General features: G+C 47.5%; 1 protein-coding gene across 4 annotated transcripts in view; it reads right to left on the bottom strand.

Moving 5' to 3' along the window:
- Positions 1 to 23,733, bottom strand: part of WDR4 (WD repeat domain 4) — a 210,759-nt gene that overhangs the window by 134,073 nt on the left and 52,953 nt on the right. For all 4 annotated transcript variants that reach the window (XR_011283383.1, XM_069635657.1, XM_069635656.1 and 1 more), the window contains exon 5: positions 15,470 to 15,582. Coding sequence is in view for 3 of the 4 variants with exons in the window: in XM_069635657.1 (XP_069491758.1) it covers positions 15,470 to 15,582 (113 nt within the window). In the remaining variant the exon portion in view is untranslated. The remainder of the gene's footprint in view (positions 1 to 15,469; positions 15,583 to 23,733) is intronic.

Consider the following 23,733-nt stretch of genomic DNA (forward strand, 5'->3'; position numbering starts at 1 on the left):
ATGTGTGATGACCTCGAATCGAGGTCGTGAAGAAATAACATTCGCATAGTGGGAGTTCCCGAAACTGCTCTAAAAGGGCACATGGAACTAGCGGTCGAACAACTTCTTAAAGACCTACTGGGCAACCCCGAGTTATCGCCATTCTTCACGGTAGAAAGAGCACATCGTTCACTGGCACCCCGAACCCAAACCTGGCGACTTCCCAGAACAATAATTGCAAAACTGCTAAGTTACAAAGACCGGGACCACATACTCCGCTTGGCCAGAGAGAAAGGGGAACTAAGGCTGGACTCACAATTAGAATTTTCCCTGACACTTCTGTGGGAGTGCAAATGGAACGCCGCCAATTTGTAGGAGTCAAAAAGATGCTGAGGGAGAGGAAAATCGAATATGCTATGCTCTTCCCGGCTCGCCTAAAATGTACCCATCGTAACAATATATACTTCTTTACTGTTCCAGATGAGGTAGTTAAATTTATTGAGGCGCACATCCCGCTAGCGGACCATGTGGGAAAACCAATGAATAATGACTAAAAGACAGGTTCGCAGGACCTGGCTATAGACTATCAGCCATCAGCTATGCCTCTCCAAAAAGCTGCCCCTTCCCCCTTGGGGGCAAACTGGTTCTTCCCCCCCTCTCGCTATGCTATTCTGGGCCTAACCAGCCCCGATGGCTCTATCCGAGGGCATGATATGAAGAGTGGGGTATACCCCTATAATATCTGACCTCAATGGCACACTCTGATCCCGAACCCCGTCACCTCAGCCCATCAGCCCATCAGCCCATCAGCTAGGCACCAGACCACTCCAAAAATGGCATGGTTCTCGGGGTCCGTGTACAACTTGCCTTCCTTGTAACCCTATGTCTCATCAGCCGTGCAAAATATCTATGATGTACCATCATAACATGTTAACAAATGTGGGTTGTCGGCAGCGGTAGCCCCAACTGCAGCTGCAATGCCCTCTGAGGCGAAGTGTTTATGGTTGAGCCCCTGTTGGGCAGTTAGTCTAGCGTTGCCGGATTGGGAATGGCACGCGGTTGGTTGTTTTGGTTGTGGGTATTATCACACTGCTGACTCTTTTCGGGCGGTGAGGGTGGGGGGCGGGAAAGTTGTGGGAAGTTATATGAAAATTGGCAAGAAAGAATGCCACAGTTGCACATCTCTTGATAAACAGACGCAGATCCTTTAGCTCTTACAGTTGGGACGTCCCATAAAATGCTAGCATGGCTATTAAAATGATGACATGGAACATTCGGGGATTGACAAATTTTACAAAGTCCCGTAGGATCACAGCATATGCACAAAGACACAGGATTATGGTACTCCTGCTGCAGGAGACGCACGCTCAGAAACTCCTATCATCCAATATTGCATCGTCCTGGGGCCCCAACAGATTTTATACCCAATTCTCCACTCAATCTAGGTGTCCTAACACTCATTCACAAATCTGTAAAATGTAAACTCCACGCATCCCATATCGACAAGGAGGGCAGGTATGTGATCCTTCACTGTACCCTGGCTAGCCAGGAATGCCTACTCGTGAATTCGTACGGCCCCAACACCGGCTCCCCTGAATTTATAGATGCTGTGACCGCCGTTATCATGAAATATGTGGAAGTTCCCATTATATGGGGTGGGGATATGAATCTTATACGACAACAACATGGACAGGACAACCTCGACCCGTAGGGTCGTACCCCGAGCCGCCAGACGGCTCATTTCACAGATGAATTCCCTGAACCTATATGATGTGTGGAGAACGCTCCATCCCCTGGACAGAGATTACACCTTCTACTCCACAGTGCACGATAGTGCTTCCCGAATAGACATGTTCTTATTGTCGGGGTGCCAGGTGGTTAGGGTGCGGGATGTCAAGATACTCGCCCGCACACTTTCTGATCACTCCCCCGTGCTGCTGCAGATCCAACTGGATAACACTCTGGCGGCCCGACCAGCTTGGCGCTTTAAGTCGGAGGCCTTGTCTGACATAGTCTTCAAAGCTGAGATATTATCGGATATAACCACTTTTTTCGAACACAACAACACGCACGATACACCCGAGGGGACCCATTGGGAAGCATTTAAAGTTTACATCAGAGGGATGTGTATCTCGAGGGAGGCCGGGGTGCTTAAAGCTATAAGGCAAGCCCTACACTGCTCCGAAACAAAGCTTAAAATTTTAGAACAACATACTTCCGCCCCAACAAAATTAGAACAGAACTAGAACTGTTTGAATCCCATGCCCTAAGCGAGGTGCGTTATTTTGCTTGCCCAGTGGCCGCCCGACGGTACGGCGAGGGCGATAGACCTGGCAGAACCCTGGCCAAACTGGTACGTGGGGAGAGTGGCAGATCCCGGATAGACAGTATTCTAGACGAAACGGGGCGAGCAACATTGGTCCGATCAGGCCATAACTGACATCTTCGCTGGCTTCTACGCCAGGCTCTATGGCCCCCCAACCAGAACACAACGTTCAAGATCTAGACGACATTTTAGAACGCATCCCTATGACCATCTCCCAGAGTACCAGGGAACAGCTTGACATCCCGTTCACCCTGGAAGAGGTAGTCCAGGTGATCTCCGACCTTCGGAAGAATAAGGCTCCTCCGGGTCCCGACGGGCTCACATCTGAGTTCTACCGTGAACACGTCGCCATCCTAGCTCCCATATTGCACGGAGTCTGGACCGAATCCCTTCGATTGGCCTCTCTCCCTCCCTCTTTAAGGGAAGCCATTATCACTGTTCTCCCCAAACCAGGGAAACCCCCAGATGAATGTGGATCCTATAGGCCCCTACCACTTATCAACACAGACATGAACATTTTTGCTAAAATAATTGCGAATAGATTCCTCCCATTTATGCCCCATATGATCCACGCAGACCAAAGTGGATTGGTTCCAGGCCGCTCCACTGCTCTTAACATCCGTCGACTATTCGATATATTGTCCAGAATTGACCCAAAGGCGGACGCAGTGGCGGTCACGCTAGATGCCCAAAAGGCATTCGACATGGTTTCATGGAAATACCTATGAGCTGTACTGGAAAAAATGGGGATAGGCCCGAACATGCTCTCCTACATAAAACTGTTATATGCTGACCCGAGGGCCAAGGTGCTGGTTAACTCCATTGTCTCCTCCCCCTTTGTGCTACACAGAGGGACCCGTCAGGGATGCCCGTTCTCCCCCATCCTTTTTGCGCTCGCCATCGAGCTTATGGCAGATCACGTTAGGGACAGACATACTCGCAAGGGTATTCGCCTGCAGGGCACACCGGAAATTATTTCATTGTATGCCGATGACGTACTCCTATATGTCAGGGACCCCTCCACACACCTCGACCCGATCATCCGCGACATAATAAAAATAGGAACTTACTCTGGCTTTACCATCAACTATTGTAAATCGGAGATATTCCCCCTCACTGCGGCGACCCAGCAGCCACCATGTGAATTTCCCCTACGATGGTCCCCGGGGGGGCATCAGGTACGTAGGGGTACAGGTTTCACTAACCAAGGCCTCCTTACTGACGGATAATTACGAGGTGACGGTACAGCATATTGAATCCAAAATGCTTAAATGGCGCAACCTCCTTCTGTCTCTGGCAGGCAGACTATCACTAATCAGAATGATTGTGGTCCCTAAGCTCCTTTACATCTTTGCTAACGTTCCAGTTTGGCCTGGAAAGCAATACTTTGAGACTCCACGCCGCGTGTGCCCAATTCCTCTGGCATTCCGGGGCAGTCCGCAAAAAGTGGCTACACATGACCCCCACCCCCTACAAGAAAGGGGGTTTCTCAGCCCCAGATTTAACCCTATACTGGATTGCGGCACAGGCCCAACACGCCACGCACTGGTATGCATACCTGAACCCACCTCCACACGTCAAATTGGAGAACTGGCGGGGGACGGGACCAACATTATGACCCTGTTACACCATACGTTCCAGACTGACGCCCCTGTGGCCACTACAATTGGAGCATGGAATATGATACTGAACCCGGCACAAGAGCTTTGCCCATACTATAAATGGCTACCCTTACGACAATTCCCAGGTCTCTCCCCCACACACAATCATTTCATCCAACATTGGGAAGCCCTGGGAAACCAAGCTCTTACGGACCTGTGCCCAGATGGTAAATTCATCACCCCCCAAACATGGACACCCAGGCACTCTAACTCAGCGCTCAGGCTACTACAATAATTTAGGCTAAGAGCGGCGGTCCATGCATTGTGGCCATCATACCCAGACGAGCCCCCGGACTCACCCGAACTCCAATACATAGCAAACTCCACAGGGGGCGGGGCATAGTGTCCTCCCTGTATAAAATGCAGCTATCAAAGCAAGAGAACATGTCCCTGAAACCAAGGGACGCCTTGGCCAGAGAGCTGGAAATAGAAATCACTGATGGTATGCGGAACAACATGTGTGCGCACACACGCAAGGTCTCCCCAAGTGCAAGATTCTGCTGCATACAATATAAACTACTCAACAGACTATTACACACCGCTCAGAGTAGCGAACTTCACACGCTCCCCTGCCCACAGGTGCCCAAAAAGCAACTCCGAGGAGGCAGATCATATGCACATGTTTTGGTCCTGTACTGCGCTTGGAGCGTTCTGGCTGGAAGTAACGAAAGCGCTCACAGAGATAATTGGGTCCCCAATAGACCCCGACCCACTGGCCCTTATTTGGTGTATGGTCTGGAGAAAAGGCAAAAAAAAATTCTAAATTTCTGAATGTATGCGCTATTGTTGCTAAAAGATGTGTCTTGCATGGTTGGAAACGCCGTTCTCCTCCCACCTTTGAAATGTGGTTGAAGGCCCTCACCTGGGTGCAGACCTGTGAGGAGTATATTGGATCCCTGCCCACTCCATCTCGCCCAAAGAATGTGTGGACATAGTTCTGCACTTATTTGAACAATAAAGATGAGGTTGAGTGGGGCCCCGCTCCCCCGCTGGATCCGCCTGTCAAGTTGCCATAAAGACTAGACACCTTGCCTCCTCCCGAGTGGTCATTACCCCCCCCCCATTCTTGAGCCGTCTCAAAATGCATGATGTAATGCCCAGCTGTGCTATTGTGATTCTGTGTATCTGTGTAAAATGTGCTATTCTTGTCTTTACCTTTTCTCACCAATAAACAAAAGTTTAATAAAAAAAAAAAAAAAAAAAAAAAGGAAATACTTTACTCACCTCCGAAAACTAAGGAGACACCAAACACCCACTCAAACCACCGCAGACAGACTACCAGTAGCTGTGGAGCAGTAACCACAGAACTGCCAAGGGGCTGCAGGGAAGACCCAGAAATATTCCCCAAACTATTTACACAGCCACTTGCCCAGAACACAGGAGAAAACTACCTGGCTGAGCACATGGCTGTCTGCAAGGGAGTGGAGTATGGAGAGAAAAAAAAAAGGGGTGGGGCTAGAAAGCTTCTTAAAGACTTCCAGGGTAAGTCCCAGACTCCAAGGGAGTAGATCAGTTAGAGATTAGCCAAGGGGCAGCTGACTTACAGAAACATTGCACGCCGCAAGGAACTCCTGAGCAGGAAGGGGTGGGCTATAAATTCAACCGTTTCAGAAGGGGATGAAAGGCTGGTGCCTGGAGCAGAGGAGGTGAACCAAGAGACCAACAAGGAGGGAACAAGAAGCTGGAGGGGACCGTTGGGGTATAGGGAGACAGTGAAGCTACGGTGTTGGGTGTCTTAGAGGGCATCAATTGAGTTGTGTTTTTAAGACCCAGGAGAAAGAGGGGTGGGGGATGGAATTGATGTGTGAGAAACTGCTGTGCGTGAGGATTACCTGCTGCTGTTCTTGGTCGTTTAGTTCCAGCTAAGTTAGTTCCAACTCCAGCACTGAAACAGTTTGTCTTTTGGACAAAGTAGTGATAACAGCAGCTGCAGACTTCCTAAGGTTGTTTCATTTTGTTGCTGCATGCCATCCCCCGCCCAATGACGCGACAGCTCTGAATCCTGAGAAGACACTCTACACAGATGCAGCCATCCCCATGCTTAAAAAGCTAAGACAATAACAAGCCAAAAAAAGACAAAGCTGCGCTGAAAGCATCCAGAACCTAGTACTAGAAGATTACTCCAGTGCATGACAGCCCATATGAATACACTGGGCTATTGGATTGCATTAGTGTCTGAAACTGCCTGGTCACGGTCGGGATCAATCAAAACTCCAACGGAAGCTTCTGGATCCAGCTTCATTTGATACTTAAAGCATCAAAGAAGAAGGGGGGCGTGGCCAGCGCGCATGTAGTGAAGGCGGCTTTCCGAGGAGCTCCTGCCCATGATCCTGCAACACAAGAAATAACGGCGAAAATAATGAAGCTCCAGGGCTGAAATTTGACCGGGCCATAATAGAGCCTTTCAAGAGCACCCGACCGAAATATCGGGAAAAATCGGTGCAGGTAAAGCTGTAAACGAAGCACCCGGACTCTACCCCCCTGCGACATCCAAGATGGCGGCCCGCAACGGAGAGACCCACTAAGCGGGGCGAGACGGAGACAGGACCCGCGGGCCTCCGCTGATCACCACAACAACCTACCTCCCCCCAGACGGAAACACCAACACCGGGCTCCCGCAGCTCCATTCCAAGCAGGAGGGGGCGAAGACGCTTGGAACGATCCAGGAGAGGCAGCGGATAGCGGGACCCGACGGGCCCCAGACGAGGAGACTGAACGGCCATCCCGGCCGAGCTGTCCAGAGGGAGTGCGCCCGAGGGCGACCCGCCCCCACACGACCGCGAGCCTCAAACGGAGCCGCAGGAGAGCCGGCCCACCCAGTGCCTGACGACGATCTGACCCGGCGAAAAATCCTTGCGGTGGCCCGAGAGCAGAGGAAGGAAGCCGGTCCCGCCGGCCCTCCTGAGGGGTGAGCCCCCCCGAAGGAACCCACCACGAGCCACAAGAATCCCGACGACAACTGTGGACCCACCCGACCAAAAACGAAGTAAGTGGCTGCCCCACTTCAGACCTCACCACCCCCTCCCTGCGCAGGCCATAGACGGCGAACTGGGTAATGTGCTAAGTGAAGTGCCTTGTAACTGCCTCTGCTTAACTATCGGGTCAGCCACTGAGGGGTCAGAATCGCGCACAACTCAACCTCATATTCGAAGACGCAAATTAAGGCCACCGTCCATACACGAAAACCCGGACACCCCGTATGGTGCAATGTCTCCTCCCAAAAACAGGTCCAGAACCGTAACGATGGACTCGTTCACCACAGCTCGACCGAAGACACATATGCTACAGGGAGAGGACACCATGACCGAACCACCGACCCCGCCGGAGGACCCCCGCGACTCACAGATCCTCCAAGCGATCGCAGCACTGAAAACAACTGTTGAAGATATGAGAGGAGAAATAAAATCAGAACTACAACTAATAAGGCAAGATGCCCGTAACCTGGCCGAGAGAGTCACTGCCACCGAATCCACTCTACAGGAAACCACAGAGACCACACAGGAGCTAAAAGCGAAAGTCAAAGAGCTGGAAACAACAGTGGCCCGTTTGGAAACACGCTCCGAAGATGCGGAGGGCCGGGCCCGCCGAAATAACGTGCGAATTCTGGGAGTTCCGGAGGACATGGAGGGCTCAAACCCCACAGAGTTCATAGAAACACTGCTGATGCAGGAAATTGGAGCGGGTAATCTCTCCCAGGGGTTCTCTGTGGAGCGGGCCCACAGGTCTCTTCAGAAGCGGCCACCCCCCGGGTCTTACCCTAGACCAATGATTGCGAAAATACTGAATTTCAGAGACCGAGAGACTATACTGAGGTTCTCGAGGGAGGGAGGTGAAATCAAAAGAAGCAATGCATCGATAGTCATGTATCCCGACTATACCCCTTCGGTGCAGCGAGCTAGGAACTCCTACATTCCCATAAAGGCCAGACTACGAAAACTGAACCTTAAATATATGCTGCTATATCCAGCAAGACTCAAAATACTATACAAGGGAAAGGCCGTTTTCCTAGAGACCCCGGCCGCAGCGAACCTATGGCTCGAACACAATAACCTTGCAGAAGACACTGAGGAATTGCTGGAACACAACAAAAGATGAAACCACAGGAAGGCCCCATGTGCATCCAAATACTGTGACCAAATTTACTGCCGCACCAAGGAAATGTCACAACTGGGCAGGAAACCGGAAGCCCGATCACAGGTCCGCTGATGACCCCCCCAAACTGGAAAGGTGTAGGTAAAAAACCTACACACTACCTGAGCCGAAAGACCTGGACAGGACTGGAAGGCCCAGGAGCCCCCGAGCGTTGTCAGTTCGGAACGACTGCTGGGGGCAGTTCCTCGTTGTTGTTATTAGTTACTAAGTCTCCATTCAGTAAAATGCAGCCAGCGATTTGGCGAGTCGAAACGGCGGTCGAGGAGGGCTGGAACTCACGCTTTGACAGAGACCCTAGGGCCCTGGTCGAGACCACAAGCACTTCAGGGGAAGCGAGCGTCTCCCGCACCCTCCAGCGATACCAAGATGGCAGTGCACATTAAGATATTAACTTGGAATGTGAGGGGCCCAGGCACCTATCTTCGCAGAAATAGAATACGATCCTACTTGCAAAGGAAAAAAGTAGACATTGCCCTACTGCAGGAAACACACTGCACCACGGAAACCAATGCAAAGCTGCAAGAACACTGGGGAGGACAAGGTTTCGGAGCACCCTACTCCAAATACGCCAGAGGGGTTTACACCTGGATCAACCCCCATGTGCCATTCCACTTGACTAGCATGGAAAAGGACCCAGAGGGCAGATACCTAATAATTTGGGGCACTTTCGAGCAAAGGGAGATCTGCATAGTAAACTCATATTTCCCCAACAATAATATCCCTGCCCATTTGAAAACACTGAGCGCCAAGATGGTGCAATATAGAGAGGGCTTTTTCTTGTGGGGAGGAGACTTCAATTGTGTCCACGATTCTGCGCTGGACAGGTCTTGGCCTCCAGCGAGGGGTCCCTCCACAGCCACCATATCCCTAGCCACTCTGGTCAGGGAACTAGACCTGACAGATGCATGGCGAGAATTACATCCAGATGAGAGCCTACTCATATTACTCATCCCCCCACAAACTCCACACTAGGCTAGACTATCTCTTCATAAGCAAGGAGCACCTGCCACAAGTAGGGGGCATGCAATATTTGGGGAGGACCATCTCCGACCATTCCCCACTCCTGATGGACTGGCATCACAACAGTCCCAGACCACCCATCCCCATGTGGAGGATGCCTACCAATGCCCTGAAAGACCCTGTCTTCAGGGAGGAATTGCAAGAATCCATAGTGAATTACATAACAGAAAATTCAGGCAGTGTAGAACACATCAGCGTGGTTTGGGAAGCCCTAAAAGTAGTTACCCGAGGGGAAGTTATAGCGAAAGCGGGAGGCATCAGAAAAGCATTAAGAGCTGTGCTTGAGCAGAAAGAAGGCGAGATCCAGAAGCTGGAGGCCACCCCAATAGAAACCCCTGGGAGGGAAGATGACCTTAGAACCCTTAGAGATGCTTGCTCCAGCGCGTGGAATAGACTAGCCAAATTTGACTTTAGCGCCAGGACTGACAGAACACACGCGGAAGCAGATAAACCAGGCCGGTTATTGGCCTGGCTGTGCAAACGAGAACACCCCAGACAGATAACCACAACATTAAGGGACGAACATGACACAGAGCACAGAACCCAGCAGAGCATCAACGATACTTTTAAACTCTATTACACGGATTTATACTCCCATACGGACACGATCCCACCAGAACAAATTGCAAATACACTGGAGGAAATAGGCTTACCTAAGCTATCACCAGCACAATCCGACACCTTGAACTCCGACATTACACCAGAAGACATAACGGACGCCATCCGGTCCCTAGCCACGTGTAAAACCCCGGGAAGCGACGGGCTGCCCCCTGAGTTTTATAAAGCATTCGAACCCTCCCTAACGCCACTACTACACCAAGTCTTCTCAGAAGCATACGAAAGAGGCGTCCTCCCAGACAGTATGAGAGAGACCCTAGTGATCCCAATGCTTAAGCCCGATAGGCCCCCAGACAAATGCGACTCTTATCGCCCACTCGCCATGCTCAACTACGACGTTAAAATATTAACGACGATCCTAGCAAAACGACTATCCAAAGTGATAGGAGAAATAGTACATACAGACCAAAACGGCTTCATACCCGGCCGCAACACATCCCTAAATTTGCGCAGGCTCCAACACATCATAACCCAGACTGACACATCCGACGAACATCTAGCACTACTATCCTTAGACGCCATTAAGGCTTTCGACTCCGTATATTGGGAGTGGCTAATAGCTGTCCTGGAGGGCTTCGGAATCGGCCAGGGATTCATCAGATGGGTCAAGATCCTGTACAACAAACCTAAGGCCAGGCTGAAATCCGGGAAATACGTGTCAGAAAAATGGGACATTCAGAGGGGCACTAGGCAGGGCTGTCCGCTCTCCCCCATGCTCTATGTCCTGGGATTGGAACCTATAGCAATTTATTTCAGACAGCATTTTTTCGATGCAGGGATCAGGTTGGCAGGAATCGACCATATCATCTCATTATATGCTGATGATGTTCTAATATATGTTAACAACCCACACCTAAATGTACCGACAATATTAGAAGTCCTCGACAACTTCGCCAAATACTCTGGCATCAAGTTTAGCAAAACTAAATCCTGCCTGTTCCCCCTGGCAGGACTGAAAAACAGAAGCGGCGAAGATCTCCCCAGGGTGGGGGTCAAATGGCAGACGACCTCCTTCCGCTACCTAGGGATCCAAATAATGCATACCCCAGAGTTAATGCACATACACAATACGAAGGCTGCAGTACCCGCACTACGTAAATCCATAAGATTCTGGGAGAAGCTTCCATTATCCATGCTAGGGAGGGCCTCGATAACCAAGATGATCATCCTCCCCAGACTCCTATATGGATTCCAAAATGTCCATTTTTACATCAAAAAACCCTTTTTCCAACTTCTTGACACGATAATCAAGGAATTTCTTTGGGGTAAGGGCAGACACCGGGTTGCCCTATCCACGCTAGTCCTACCGTACGATCAAGGTGGCATCCAACTACCAAATCTAGAAAAGTACTATCTGGCGGCCCAACTGAGCCATGTGTCGAAGTGGTTAGCGGATGAAGCCACGTCCGAGACCCCCCTGCTACAGGCCATGATTGCCCCGATCCACCTGAAAGAATGGCTTTGGGCCCCACAAAAACTGGTACATAGGCCACCATTATTGGCGACCCTGGGCAAGCAGATATGGCACAGAACCATAATGGTCTTGCGCCTGAAACACCCATACTCCCGTGAAGTGCCAATCATCTCAGGGCTCGACAAAACAGATACCAACCTATACAATATCAGGCTATGGGAAAAGAAAGGGATATATACTTGGGGTGACCTATACACCGACGGCACATTCAGAGAATTCTCTGAACTACAGGCGGTAGAAGATATCCAGGCCGGTCAATTCCTGTGGTATCAAAAGATCCGCAATATAGCCCGCACGAGATGGGCCACCTGGCCAGAAGAACCTGAAGAGGACCCCTTCTTGACGCTGATGTACAACTTGAACGAAGGAGGAAAAGCGATATCCCAAATATATAGCCTTCTAAGGGACATCCCCAATCCTCGCAGTGCTGCACTAAAGACCTGCTGGGAAAAGGACATGGAACATGAAATGACAGAAAGTGAATGGCTTAGAGCATTGTCCTTCCCAAAAGAGGTCTCCAGGAACCAAAGATTCCGATCAATACAAATCAATGTATTATACCGCACCTACTTGACCCCGAGCAGGATAGCGAAGTTCAAAAGAACCACTGAGACACAATGCACCTGGTGCGGGACAGATGGGGCAGACTTGATTCACATGTTATGGATCTGCACCAAGGCACAGAACCTCTGGTCGAAAGTAAAGCAAACCTGCGAAAAAGCAGAAGTCACAAGATACAAATGGACTCCAGCTGAGTGCCTCCTAGGCAGCTATCCTAGGCCAGCCAAACTTAAACACGCTGTAAAAATAATGGACCTGCTGTGCATAACGGCCAAAAGAACCATCGCCATGGCCTGGAAAAAGCCCACAGGACCAAGCCATAAAGCCTGGCGCAAAGAACTGGAAAGGTGGGCGAACGCCGAAACCAGAGCCTGGGAGGACAGTGTAACTAGGTCCACTGAAGACTCAAGCACGGCACTAGAGGCATGGAAGGACACCTTATCCAAACTGTTCAGATCCTCGGATGATAAACCTCCCTGAACGACGCAGATGTTTATCCCACTGCTAAACGTGAAGGCATAGAACACTAAACACCATACCCCCCAGCCCTTGAACTGCTCCAGAAAGGACTCCTCCCACTCCCCTGTGGAAATTGAACTCGCCCTCCCCGACAATACCAACCACCACTCGGCCATTGTAAGGAGACTGTTAATGTTAAGTTTGTTGTACGAATGTTGTTATTTTGTTTCATAAACAAGGCATAACTGCAATAAGCCTGTCAGGGGTCCTGAATAAAGGCCCGGACTAGTATTAATGTAAAACGCTCTTAACCATAAATGCCAATAAACAAATTTTAAAATAAAATTAAAGCATCAAAGAATCTTAATCACATCTCAAGAGTCTGACCAATTTTCCCTCAGTCAACTGGATAGGAAAGGTAGGGAGCACCACGTTTGCTTCATCAGTAGAAACCACCATGGCTCGACAGGTAGAAGGGAGAAAGGCAGAACTTTACTATGCAGTTTTAGTTTAAGAAAACAGGCGCTTCAAACTGAGGAAATGTGGGCCTCACAGGAGCTGGAGGGGAGGATTTTTAACCCTAGGCTTTTTTACAATGAGGCAGGGTGCCGGCAGATTGCCAAAGGACTCAGGCCAAAAGATACATTTCCAGAACAAGGTAGGGGCGGAGGTTGCAAACGACGGTTTAACTGCCGTAAGCCTATCGTTAGCCATCCAACTGGAAACTGCTGTCAGACAGTTCTTCAGAGTAGGAGGATCAGATGTCGGAGAGTAATTGCGTGTCATACGCATGTGTGTAAAGAAATGGGTACAAAATACCATAGGAAGAAATCAGATCAGCAAGACGGCGAAGATGAAGATTGAACAGCAGAGAGGAGAGGGAGGATCCCTGGGGAACACCACACACCACTATACGGTGCAGCAGAAAGCGGAGACGGCAAAACTTTAAAAGATAAACCACTCTAACGATGTGCCTTTAAAACCTGCCTGGGCCAACCGTTGATCTAGGATGCCGTGGTCGACTGTCAAAGGCCGCAGAGAGGTCAAGAAGCATCAAAACACCAGCCTCTCTGGTGTAGCATCAGCGCCAGATCGAGAACCGAAATCATCAAGTGCCCATAGCAGGTCTGAAACCTAATTGGAAACCATGAAGAGGATCATTTGACTCTAAAAGAGAAAGGTGTGACCATCACTTCCATAAGTTTCACGGTGGCCGGGAGAAGTGGGATAGGACTCTAATTGTCCGGAAGGGAGGGGTCGAGGTGAGGTTTCTTCAGAAGCAGAGACAAGCATGAGAGAAGGGAGGATAAAACAATATGTAAATGAATAATTAAAAGCTGCAGTAAGTAAAGGGATGCAATCAAGGGGTAGAGAGGGCAGCAGGTGAAGCAGAATAGGATCTGCAGGAGAGGCGGATTTAAGGTGATGATGTGCTTTATGCAAAGTCTGATCAGAGACTGAGTCGAAGTGAAAAAAAGGATTTGGGGTTTCCCGAAAATTCGTAAGCAGGAAAAAAAAAAAAAGTCAGCAGTAGATCTACCAAGACCGTCGGCCGAAATATAATTCTGGATTTTGGTGATTGTTTCCTGGAAATAAAGAATTTATGTCATTATACATTGCTTGTGAACGAGATGGGGTCATGAGCCAGGCAGGGTGGGAGTGGACAGCTCTTTTACAAGTTTAAATAATTCACGGGAGGAGCAGGAAGATGTTAAAAAGCGCTCTGCATAGTGGAGAGATGTTGCTGCCTTAATGGCCTTGTGGTAGGCTTGAGAGGCCAGATTATATAGTGCTCGGAGTCAGCATCGTATCTAAGCCTTCATTTCCGTTCGGCCCTGCGGACTGCTTGTTTAAGGGTCAGAAGTTCAGATGTGAACCAAGGGGCTATGGGACAGGGGAGGCTAAGGCCGAATTTCAGCGGTGCTAAAGTATCCGCCGCAGTGGACAGTGGGATAGTGAGAGATGTACGGGGATCATAATGATCTCCACTTGAATTTTTTGTATTTGCTAAAATATCCTTAAGATGCAATGCAACTTGGTCTGTGGTAGTTTTGGACCACTCGCGTAGACAGGACCAAAGATGTCCCATAGGTTCAAGGGAGGTAACGGCGATATAATTAACAATGGTAAAATATTAGGATCTGACCAAATGACAGGTAGTGGAGTAAAGGCGACTAAAGATTCTTCAGCTGAGAAAATATCCAAGGTATTACCGTTGTTGTGAGTCGGAAGCTGTTTGCGGATATGTAGATCAAGGTCCGCCATCCCAGCAATCCTTTTAGCTGCTTGGGAGTTATGGTTAATAAGCACGTTAAAAAAACACCGAGAATGATATGGTTAGAATAGATGAGAGAAAAATCTGCACTCAATTCGAATGAGTAGGAGCTCACAGGCCAAGGTGGTGGGTGAGTGGGTAAAAAAAAAAACAATAAAAAAAAAATATAGCTTGGTGGGGGATGGGAGGGGGGGGGGTAGCTGCTGTTCAAATTCAGGACCGGACGTTGTGTTGAACCAGGTTTCCGTGAGACATAGTATATCTAGCAGGCAAATACTAAGTAGATCATAGATGTGATCACAGTGTACAACAGCGGACGTGCATTTGGCAGGAACCCTGCACAGTCCTTGGCTTTACAATCTGATACAATGCCTGGAGCCAGGTCTGCGAATGAGGTATGCAGGGATGCCCGAGAAGGCTGCCTGAAGTCAGTAGGGAAAAGGGTACTTTCGGGAGCCAACGCAATGAGTTCAGCTCCACTGAAAACCCTAATGGATGGATTAGGAACGGGAAGGACATGGTCTAGGTTTCCCACCTTTTGTAGTTCCAAGGTGCCCCACGGCCCTGTGCAGTCCCGGGCGGTCACAGATGGGCTTGCCCTAAGCGTGCCCGCTTGCTCTTCTGCGCGGGCGTTGCTGCTGCCGCATAAATGGGTGAGTCACACGACCCGTGGGTCGGGGGCTAAATGACAGACGAAATACTTCCAAATATGCCTTCCTGACCTAGGCAGAGTGTCAAGCACTAAAGCACAATAAATAAAAGTGGATACTAAAAACCACGCGAATTAAAACAAATTGCCAAATCTGTATACCTGCAATCGGAATACCGGTTGCTCCCTATGCAGGATTAAAAACAAAAAGACACCAACATGCATGGATCAGAGCCCAAGGATCTGCCCCTACAAATACAAATACTTCCCACAAAACAAGGAAATGGACACTCACTCGGTATGCCCAAGGCAGAAGGACACAATGTTATGTGGTGCTGCCAGCAGGCTCACGCGGACCTTCTCATCCCGGTCAGCTGTGATGATGTACTGGTCATCTGGACTCACTGCCTGAAGAGGGAGACAAAGCACTGGTAATGAAAGAATGAAAGACATATGCAGTCACTCTGAGAAGACAGACAATAATAAAGGGAAAGCCATACACAAAGAATCCAAAGGAGTTGCGTTCCTTTTTACAAATGCTGGGTCATGCATGGTGCCAATTAATCTCAATCAAGACTATGTACACCAGCAAATAGCACCCAGATTACTAAGTACCACTAACCAGGGCACTGGCGGGCGCTATGAATAGTTGCATTACAATATGTGAAGACCAAATAGACACTCGTAAAGTGGACCAGGTCTAGAAACTAGAGTTCCGCATTTCTATACCAGAAGCTTAGGTTTATCACAAAACATCAACACATTCGTATCTTTGCACATAATGTGAAAAAGTCCCATGTTGGAGGCTGTGAGATGGGACTGTAGAGTAGGTGCCAAACCTGCTACACAAGGCAGTATACAGAGGATCCCCAAGGTCTCCATTCAATCACCATCCTTCGGTCCATAGTGCCTCTCCAGGAAATCTGGACGACCCCTGCCTGCCCAAACATGCCAAAGGGTCACGGGGACATGGATTAAAAAGGAGGTCCAACTACAAACTAAGGGAGAAAGGTATGCATGGACCATCTCAAGGCAGCCCACCACGCTGCAGCCCACCTCTTTCCAACACTGCACAAGCTTCAGTTGCTCCACATCCCTGCCAGGGTCATATTCAAAACTGCATGCATCACCTACAAAGCAGTCTCGAATGGAACGCCAACATACTTGGCAGCTAAACTACACAACTCTGGACACTCGCATACCTCACGTAGCAAAACTATCAGAGTCTAAACTAGTCCAGAAAGAGAAGACTTGCATGCAGTCCATCTCCTGCAATGACCCAACCATCTGGAACTCCATCTGGTTTCTTTCTACCGTGTTGAATCAGGTAGGGGCATAGGATTGGAAGGTGCGCGCTTAGACAGGAGTGTTTGCAATTTTAAATTTAAAAAAAAATGGAATAAAACGAGTGCTGGTTACTATATCATATGGTACCAATAAGCTGCCCAAACCAGCTTCCAGTATCTCATCATGGTTAAAATCCTCAAGGTATAGGAAATTAAACTGTACAAAATATATATGCCCCTATGACGCCCAGTGTACCCACTGAGCCCCTGGCCTCTCATGGGAATAGAAGTCGACTACTACCCCCAGAGTTGGTGAAGGAGGTAACATCTACTCAGGCGGATCAATCATGCGTTTGTGAGAAACCTGAAGGCGCCCCACCCGCTAATCCTGTTATGGGGATCTGTTATTCCAGACACGGCCATCGCTTTTGGATCCAGTTCTTGGGGGTGGACCAATGCAGGAGGATCACCTGGATGGAGAGTGGAAGTGGGACACCGGACGGCGAGGCGCAGTATTCCCTTCCCTGTAACACCTTTTCCCCATCCTACCAGGATACTTAGGAACTGACCCCCTCACCCCCCCTTGCCGACACAAACACTTTCTTACGGACAGCTCACACAAAGAGCATGGACTAACACCCAAGCCATATACCCGACATGTCCCAACACAATGGTCAGGCAAATACCGGTTTTACACACACCCGACATCCACCACACTTCCCCACACGGATAAAAGGCGTAGCACGAAAGCACACTCGGAACAAGGCAAAGCACACAAGGAAGCAGCAGCAGTTCCAAGATGGCAGTTTAAAATCGAGGAGAAAGAGGGCAAGACCGGAGAGGGTTGGAAGGAGGGAAGTCACCTTTAAAAAAAATAATAATAATAATAATAAGACTTCCTTTCAGGAGCCATCGAGAATAAGAAACATAAGATCTGGAATTAAAGGATAGTTCCGGGACTTTTTTTATTGTTCCTATGGTTCGGCCATGTGTTTTTAAGCATAAATCGGTAGATCGTAGAAAACTTTCCTGTGGACCTTACCCGACTTTTCGTCCATTAACGCACTCGAAAACATCCGCCATTTTATGATAATCCTCATACTTGCCGCATCGCCCTGGCTCACCTGCTTTTGGGGCACTAAATCAAATCCCCCGCCCCTGAAACAGACTTGATCAAAACATTCATATTCCCCGCCTCTATCCGTGACGTGACTGAGCTGCGTAGGCAAACGCGCCCAGGCGTCTTCTACGCGACTCCAACAGAACCAGGAAATCAACACAGATGAGCTCAAACAACACAGCGCGCCACAATTGGGAATATGAAACTGTGCTTTTAAATTAAACCGCAAGATTGTAAATTTGGTAAAGTACATTTATTTGACATCAAATGTTTTGAGAATATTCAGCGATTAGCATTTTTATTTGCTCACGTTCCAAAAAGTTCGTTTCGAGGCACACGATGTTCCTTTGCTGTACACAGGGTCTTAGATCATCTCACAATACAGCGCCACAATTCGGAATATGAAACAGTGGTTTAAAAGCAAACGGCAAGATTGTACATTTGGCAAAGTACATTTATTTGACATCAAATGTTTTGAGAATATTCAGCGATTAGCATTTTTATTTGCTCACGTTCCAAAAAGTTCGTTTCGAGGCACACGATGTTCCTTTGCTGTACACAGGGTCTTAGATCATCTCACAATACAGCGCCACAATTCGGAATATGAAACAGTGGTTTAAAAGCAAACGGCAAGATTGTACATTTGGCAAAGTACATTTATTTGACATCAAATGTTTTGAGAATATTCAGCGATTTGCATTTTTATTTGCTCTCGATCCAAAATATTTCGTCTTGAGGCAAGCGATGTTCGTGTGCAGTAGACAGGGTGTTGGTTTACGATAAAATAAGCTCTTCGGTCGCACTGATAATCGCATGGCTATTCCAACAACGAGGCACTAGGGCACCACAACGGTCTGTATGTTGCATCTAGCCGTTAGTACCGCGTAAGGGCATACTTGTACTTGGCGATCGTCCCACAAAATGGTCAGGGTGCTAACGTTGTTCACGCGGAGAAGCAGCTGGCGGTTGAAAAAGCCATCCGCCGGTGTCTGGTACTCGTGACACAGACAATAATGGACGATGTATCTATTTGAAAAACATAAAAAAAGGAAATTAGTCTCACCATCAGATCTTCATTAAAATTATTCATTTTATATATTAGGTCTGGAAATTATTTCATAGCTAGGACAGTGCAACTGGGTTTTATACGTCAAGGGGGGCTGTAGGATACTGAGACAGTCCCCCAGTGCAGGGGTTGACAGGGAGTGCAGGTGGAGAGTGGAAGGGCCCAGGACCGAGGTCGCAGACAGTGGACAAGTTGTAGCAGGGGAGAGGGAGAGAGAAAGCAGAAGCAAAGAGGAAGGTTTGGAGGTGCTTCCGTAAAAGGAGACGGTTCTCCCCAAGATAGTGCGCGGTACAAAACAATATGCCACATAGAATGAAAAAGTACAACTTAACCCGTCTTTAAAGCTACTGTATAGTAATTAAATTGCGGTATAAACTCATCTAAAGAGTTACTTACATTATATTTGCATTTTCCATTGTGTCTGTGCGTAGGGCAGCCCCGAAATACCACTCCTTCTATGCCGACGTTTTATTTCTTCTAATGAACGAACATGAAATGGCTTTCGTTTCTGAAATTATATTCATTATCGTTTCTTACGTGGTCCCGGCCTGTCAAGGTCAAATAACAATAGAACCTTATACTGAGTCGTGGGCCATTCTGGCACTCGAGAAAAAATCAAAGCAGCTGACCTTCACTTTGAACGAACACACATTCCTAGTTAGCTACATTCAGTGTAAGGCCGTTTTACAGGACTTGAAATTTACACTCCATCTTTGCATTTTGTCTGCTTGCTTTGCTGCCCCACAGAAGCATAAATACGGAGACATTCTATATTTTTGGAAAAAGAATTTATATTACTGTTTGGTTTAATTTAATGCGCAAATGAACAAGGTTGGATATATAAACATATTCAATGGGCCTGCGACATGAGGAGACTCGAGAGAACAGACAATCAAATTACAATCATTTAAACCGTGATGTGTATTTCTCAATGAGCTCTTCTTTAGGTGGACATGGAACAGAGGCAATGTTGGGTGGCAATGCAGTTGTCACCTGCACAGGTTCGTTCACAACTCCATTTATGTGCCTATCTAGGACGTCAACAATAAGTCTCTCAATAAACTCATATTGCATATCCTCAAACACTGGTTTGATCACCCATTGTTTACTTCTTTTAGTGAAGGCCTTATTGTAGCGAAGCGTCCCTAAAGTTCCGGTCGTCCTACTTTGTTGACGTCCAACGTTATGGTTATGTGCCAAGACCGCTAGAAGAGTCCGATTTATCATGCCCTCCATGCCAAAATGCAATCGTTTTGGCCTGTACTTTAGGCACATATTGTGGAACACCTCCAAATCTCCTGTGTGGCAGAATTCCGTGAGTCCCCTCAAATCTCTTGTTATAGTTTTATCAAATACAATCTTTTCAATGGCTTTGTGAGTGGGTGATGAAGGAATCAACCACTTCTTCTTCCGTGCCTCCTCTGTGGACAAATGGCCATGTTCACAATTGTGGAAATGTTGGTTTGTGTTCCAACGGTGAACGTTTGTGCAGTGTGGCATTACTGACCGCCATTTTTCCAGTAGAATTTCCAACGACCCTCCACATGTTTTTGAGCTCCACCAAAGATGGTTGCTGATTGACTTGGACCACTGTGAAATACCTTGCGTTTCTTTTTTTTTACCTGCAGCAGACATTTTTTTATTGATTGTTTTTGCAAGATGCCAAACGTCAAATTGGTGATTTATATTTTTGTACTCTTCTCTCATTGTCTTGGCAATTGAAACGTGTCTGTCCGTGGCTATCAGGTCGATCACCATTCCCCGCGATTGTAGTTCTTGCAATGATGCTACAAAGCCAACTTTCTCCATGGCCACTGAGGATGTACTTTGTGACACCTGCACAACCACCGAACTCACAATTTTCTTACTTTCCATGTCCTGAAAGTGGTAGGTGCAGTACTTGGCTGAAAATCCTGGGCTGTCGCACTGTCCATCACCGGCTAGCCTGAACCGTTTGCCCGCGAATGTACTATCAATAGACATTTTTTCCATTCTCCAAGCTTCGCTAATGGCTGGAAATAGATAATCGGTTTGGTATTTGTAGAACTGAGTTTTCGCAATGAAACGGATTCCCACAAACTGAAAGAAAGACTCTAATTTTTTAAAACTTGAACCACTAAAAAGTGCAGCCGCTGCACAAAGTAGATTGCCTGCTGGCAGTTGTCCCAGCATGGGTTGTGCAGACCATGAGAAAGCATGATATTTTGTACAGGTGGCATGTATTTTAAGGTTAGTGCCTCAAATTGCACGAGTCACATTAATCAATGGCTCCCCACATACTTCCCCACCTACCGAATGCCCACATTTCAACCGAATAATAATATCAATCAAACAACTATCGAATACAATGAATTTGGCCTCTTTCCTTATAGTGTCACTCTGCATCCCAGCTGGTTCGGCCTGTAACGTTGAGGACATGTCACTCACATGAAAGGTAGAATCTCTGATATCGTCTTCCGCTATGTTCAGTGATATTGAAGGTGTTTCATTGTAGTCCACTTCATTCTCTTCCATTGCAACATCTGTTCCTTCTCCGGCAATGGGTGAATAGGACAATTTCTTCAACTTTCTCGCGGTCTTAGTTTTTGCGGGTGTGGATTCTGTGAATTTATCTACAACTGCATCCGAACTACCAGGAGGACATTCACTATCAATGGCTGGTGGTGGTATAGCTCCGTTGTCAATCACTTCATATTCTTCCCATTGGCACGATGCATCTCCAGTCTCAAGTCCCTGCCAAAAGGTTTGACAAGCAACATCCCTCGTTCGCTTCACTGTCTGTGTAGATCTAGTTCGTACACCCACTCGCAACTAGAGGACAGATTGGAAAAGGGATGTTCAGTTTAAACACAACTTACAGTATTGAACTATTAACAGTGAAAAACAACATAATATAGTGACCAGGACACTAACCTTCTTTTGCTTTCTTTTCTTTGAAACTTTCTTGCCTCGAACTTCAACATCAGGACGCTGTTGCTCCGACTCGTGTGTGCATGTCTCCACTTCCTCTTGCGCTGCAACGACTATATTTTCATGATAAGCACATCCATCACGCACTGACGCTCCATCGACTCCCTGAAACATAGAACTTTCATTAGTATGTATAATAATATTGAAAACACAAAATGTACTTGGGGACCAATACCCACGTACATCTCAATAGCAAAACACGAATGAACGCTTTGTGTAGAACATTCAAACGACAATTATTCACGCATTGTTGATCTAGTTAGATGGAACTGTCAAGATCCATACCTCGGGCTCCTCATAGACTTCCATTGATGATATTATTGAAGATGATGCTTCAGTGACTCCCTGAAACACAGTAATTGCATTAGTATGGTTTTCTATTTTGATAAAAAGAACAAACTTTGTGCAGGCGTGAACGGCTCATCTAAATAGACCTGCACAAATGATCAGTTGTCTAAAATAAATAATGGATATGTAAATATGATTCGATTTGCTTGATCGTTGGAAGTGTCACAACCCAGAGATCTGCATCAACTACTGGGGGTGATGTTCTTGTAGAAGAAGCTCCGTCATCTCCCTGAAACATAGTACTAGCGTTAATAAAGAAGGAAGTATAGCGGATGTAATCACGTCATATGATTTCGCTTGATCGAACTGTCAGTATCCATACCTCGAAATGCATAACATCATCAAGGGACGATGTAACTGCGGTGCACACTTCTGCAAGCTGTTGCGCCGACCCGTAACTGCATGCTCCCCCTTCTTCTTGGACTAATGCTCCATCGACTCCCTGAAACATAGGACTTTCATTAGTAATGAACACAAAATTGAAAAAAGAAGACACATAGGAGGGCGACGGAACTGTCCTGAAACGTACCTCGAGCATCTGAGTGACATCAACGGTAGTCGTCAATACGTTGGACTCCTCAGCATCTCCCTGAAAGACAGTACTTGCGTTATTTTGGATAACAATAATTATAACTGAAAACAAAGACTAGAGGACGAGTACAAGGGTGTACCATTAGGTAACATAATTACACGATAAATTAAAACTATTGATTTACATGCCTAAAACAAGTCAGTGGCAGAATAGCCAAGTAAGATTACCCGATAGTCGCTTGAAGTAGCTGATGACTGCAATAATGACACGGATGGAGAATCTTCCGCCTACATATTGAGTGGATACATAAATGGGGAAATTATTGTTAGCTAATGCTACACACTACCGCAAGGCCAAGAGATAAATACGTAAACTTGACTCAACCGTGTAGGGATGTGGACGAATAGAGTGGGAATAGCGGTTGAGAGCAATTTTCGCCTCGCTCGCGGTGTGTTCTTCTTTATTAGCAATGATGTGGAGTACATGTCAGAGGTAAAGTGCCTGCTGCAGATGCGGTATCTATCACCCCTCTTGTCCGCAAAGACCTCTAGGACTCTACTTTCAAGCTCAGACGGTGGATATCCGCAATATCGGACCCATTCTCTTATCTGATCTATTGTCTTAGCGAAAACATACATTATAGTACCTTCTGATTTATTATGGGTCTTCGAAGGACAACCGCCAATGGAACAGGCAGGCATTGTGGAAAGTTCTGAAAAGAAAAGATCAACAATTCTCTATGAATACCAATGTAAACTCAGAACATGTGACTAGTTCCTTGCATGTACTGTCTTGAACGAAAAGAAATTGGACGCAAAATGATTATGGTACATGGCCTTACCTTGACGAACAAACAGTTAGATGCAGGGATCAGAGTAGTTTCTTGTCGTAGAACAGGGAGCAGTTCACAGGTTGCAATCTGACGAGTTTCCTCGAAGTGGTCACGGAAGTTCACAGAGACGAAGAGCAGATAACCAGCACCTTCACGGGTTGACTAGCAAAGCGCAAAGAAGTGCTCATTAGAAATATGAAGTGGGTTACAAAGAATTCGAAACAGGGGTGTGTTTGTGAATGAATGACGTGTATATGTCGTGGCATTATGTGGATTGCAGGGGGCCGTCCAGCGTGAGGGGGGATGCTTGGCAGGAGACACGGGGTCTGGAGGTAGACATGGGAACAACAACCCATGCTCTATAGACCACTTTGAAGTGTACATGGTCTTTGGCACCTCTTGGCC

The sequence above is a fragment of the Ambystoma mexicanum genome, chromosome 7p (assembly GCF_040938575.1).
Source record: "Ambystoma mexicanum isolate Mex_15411 chromosome 7p, UKY_AmexF1_1, whole genome shotgun sequence".
Lineage (NCBI taxonomy): Eukaryota > Metazoa > Chordata > Amphibia > Caudata > Ambystomatidae > Ambystoma > Ambystoma mexicanum.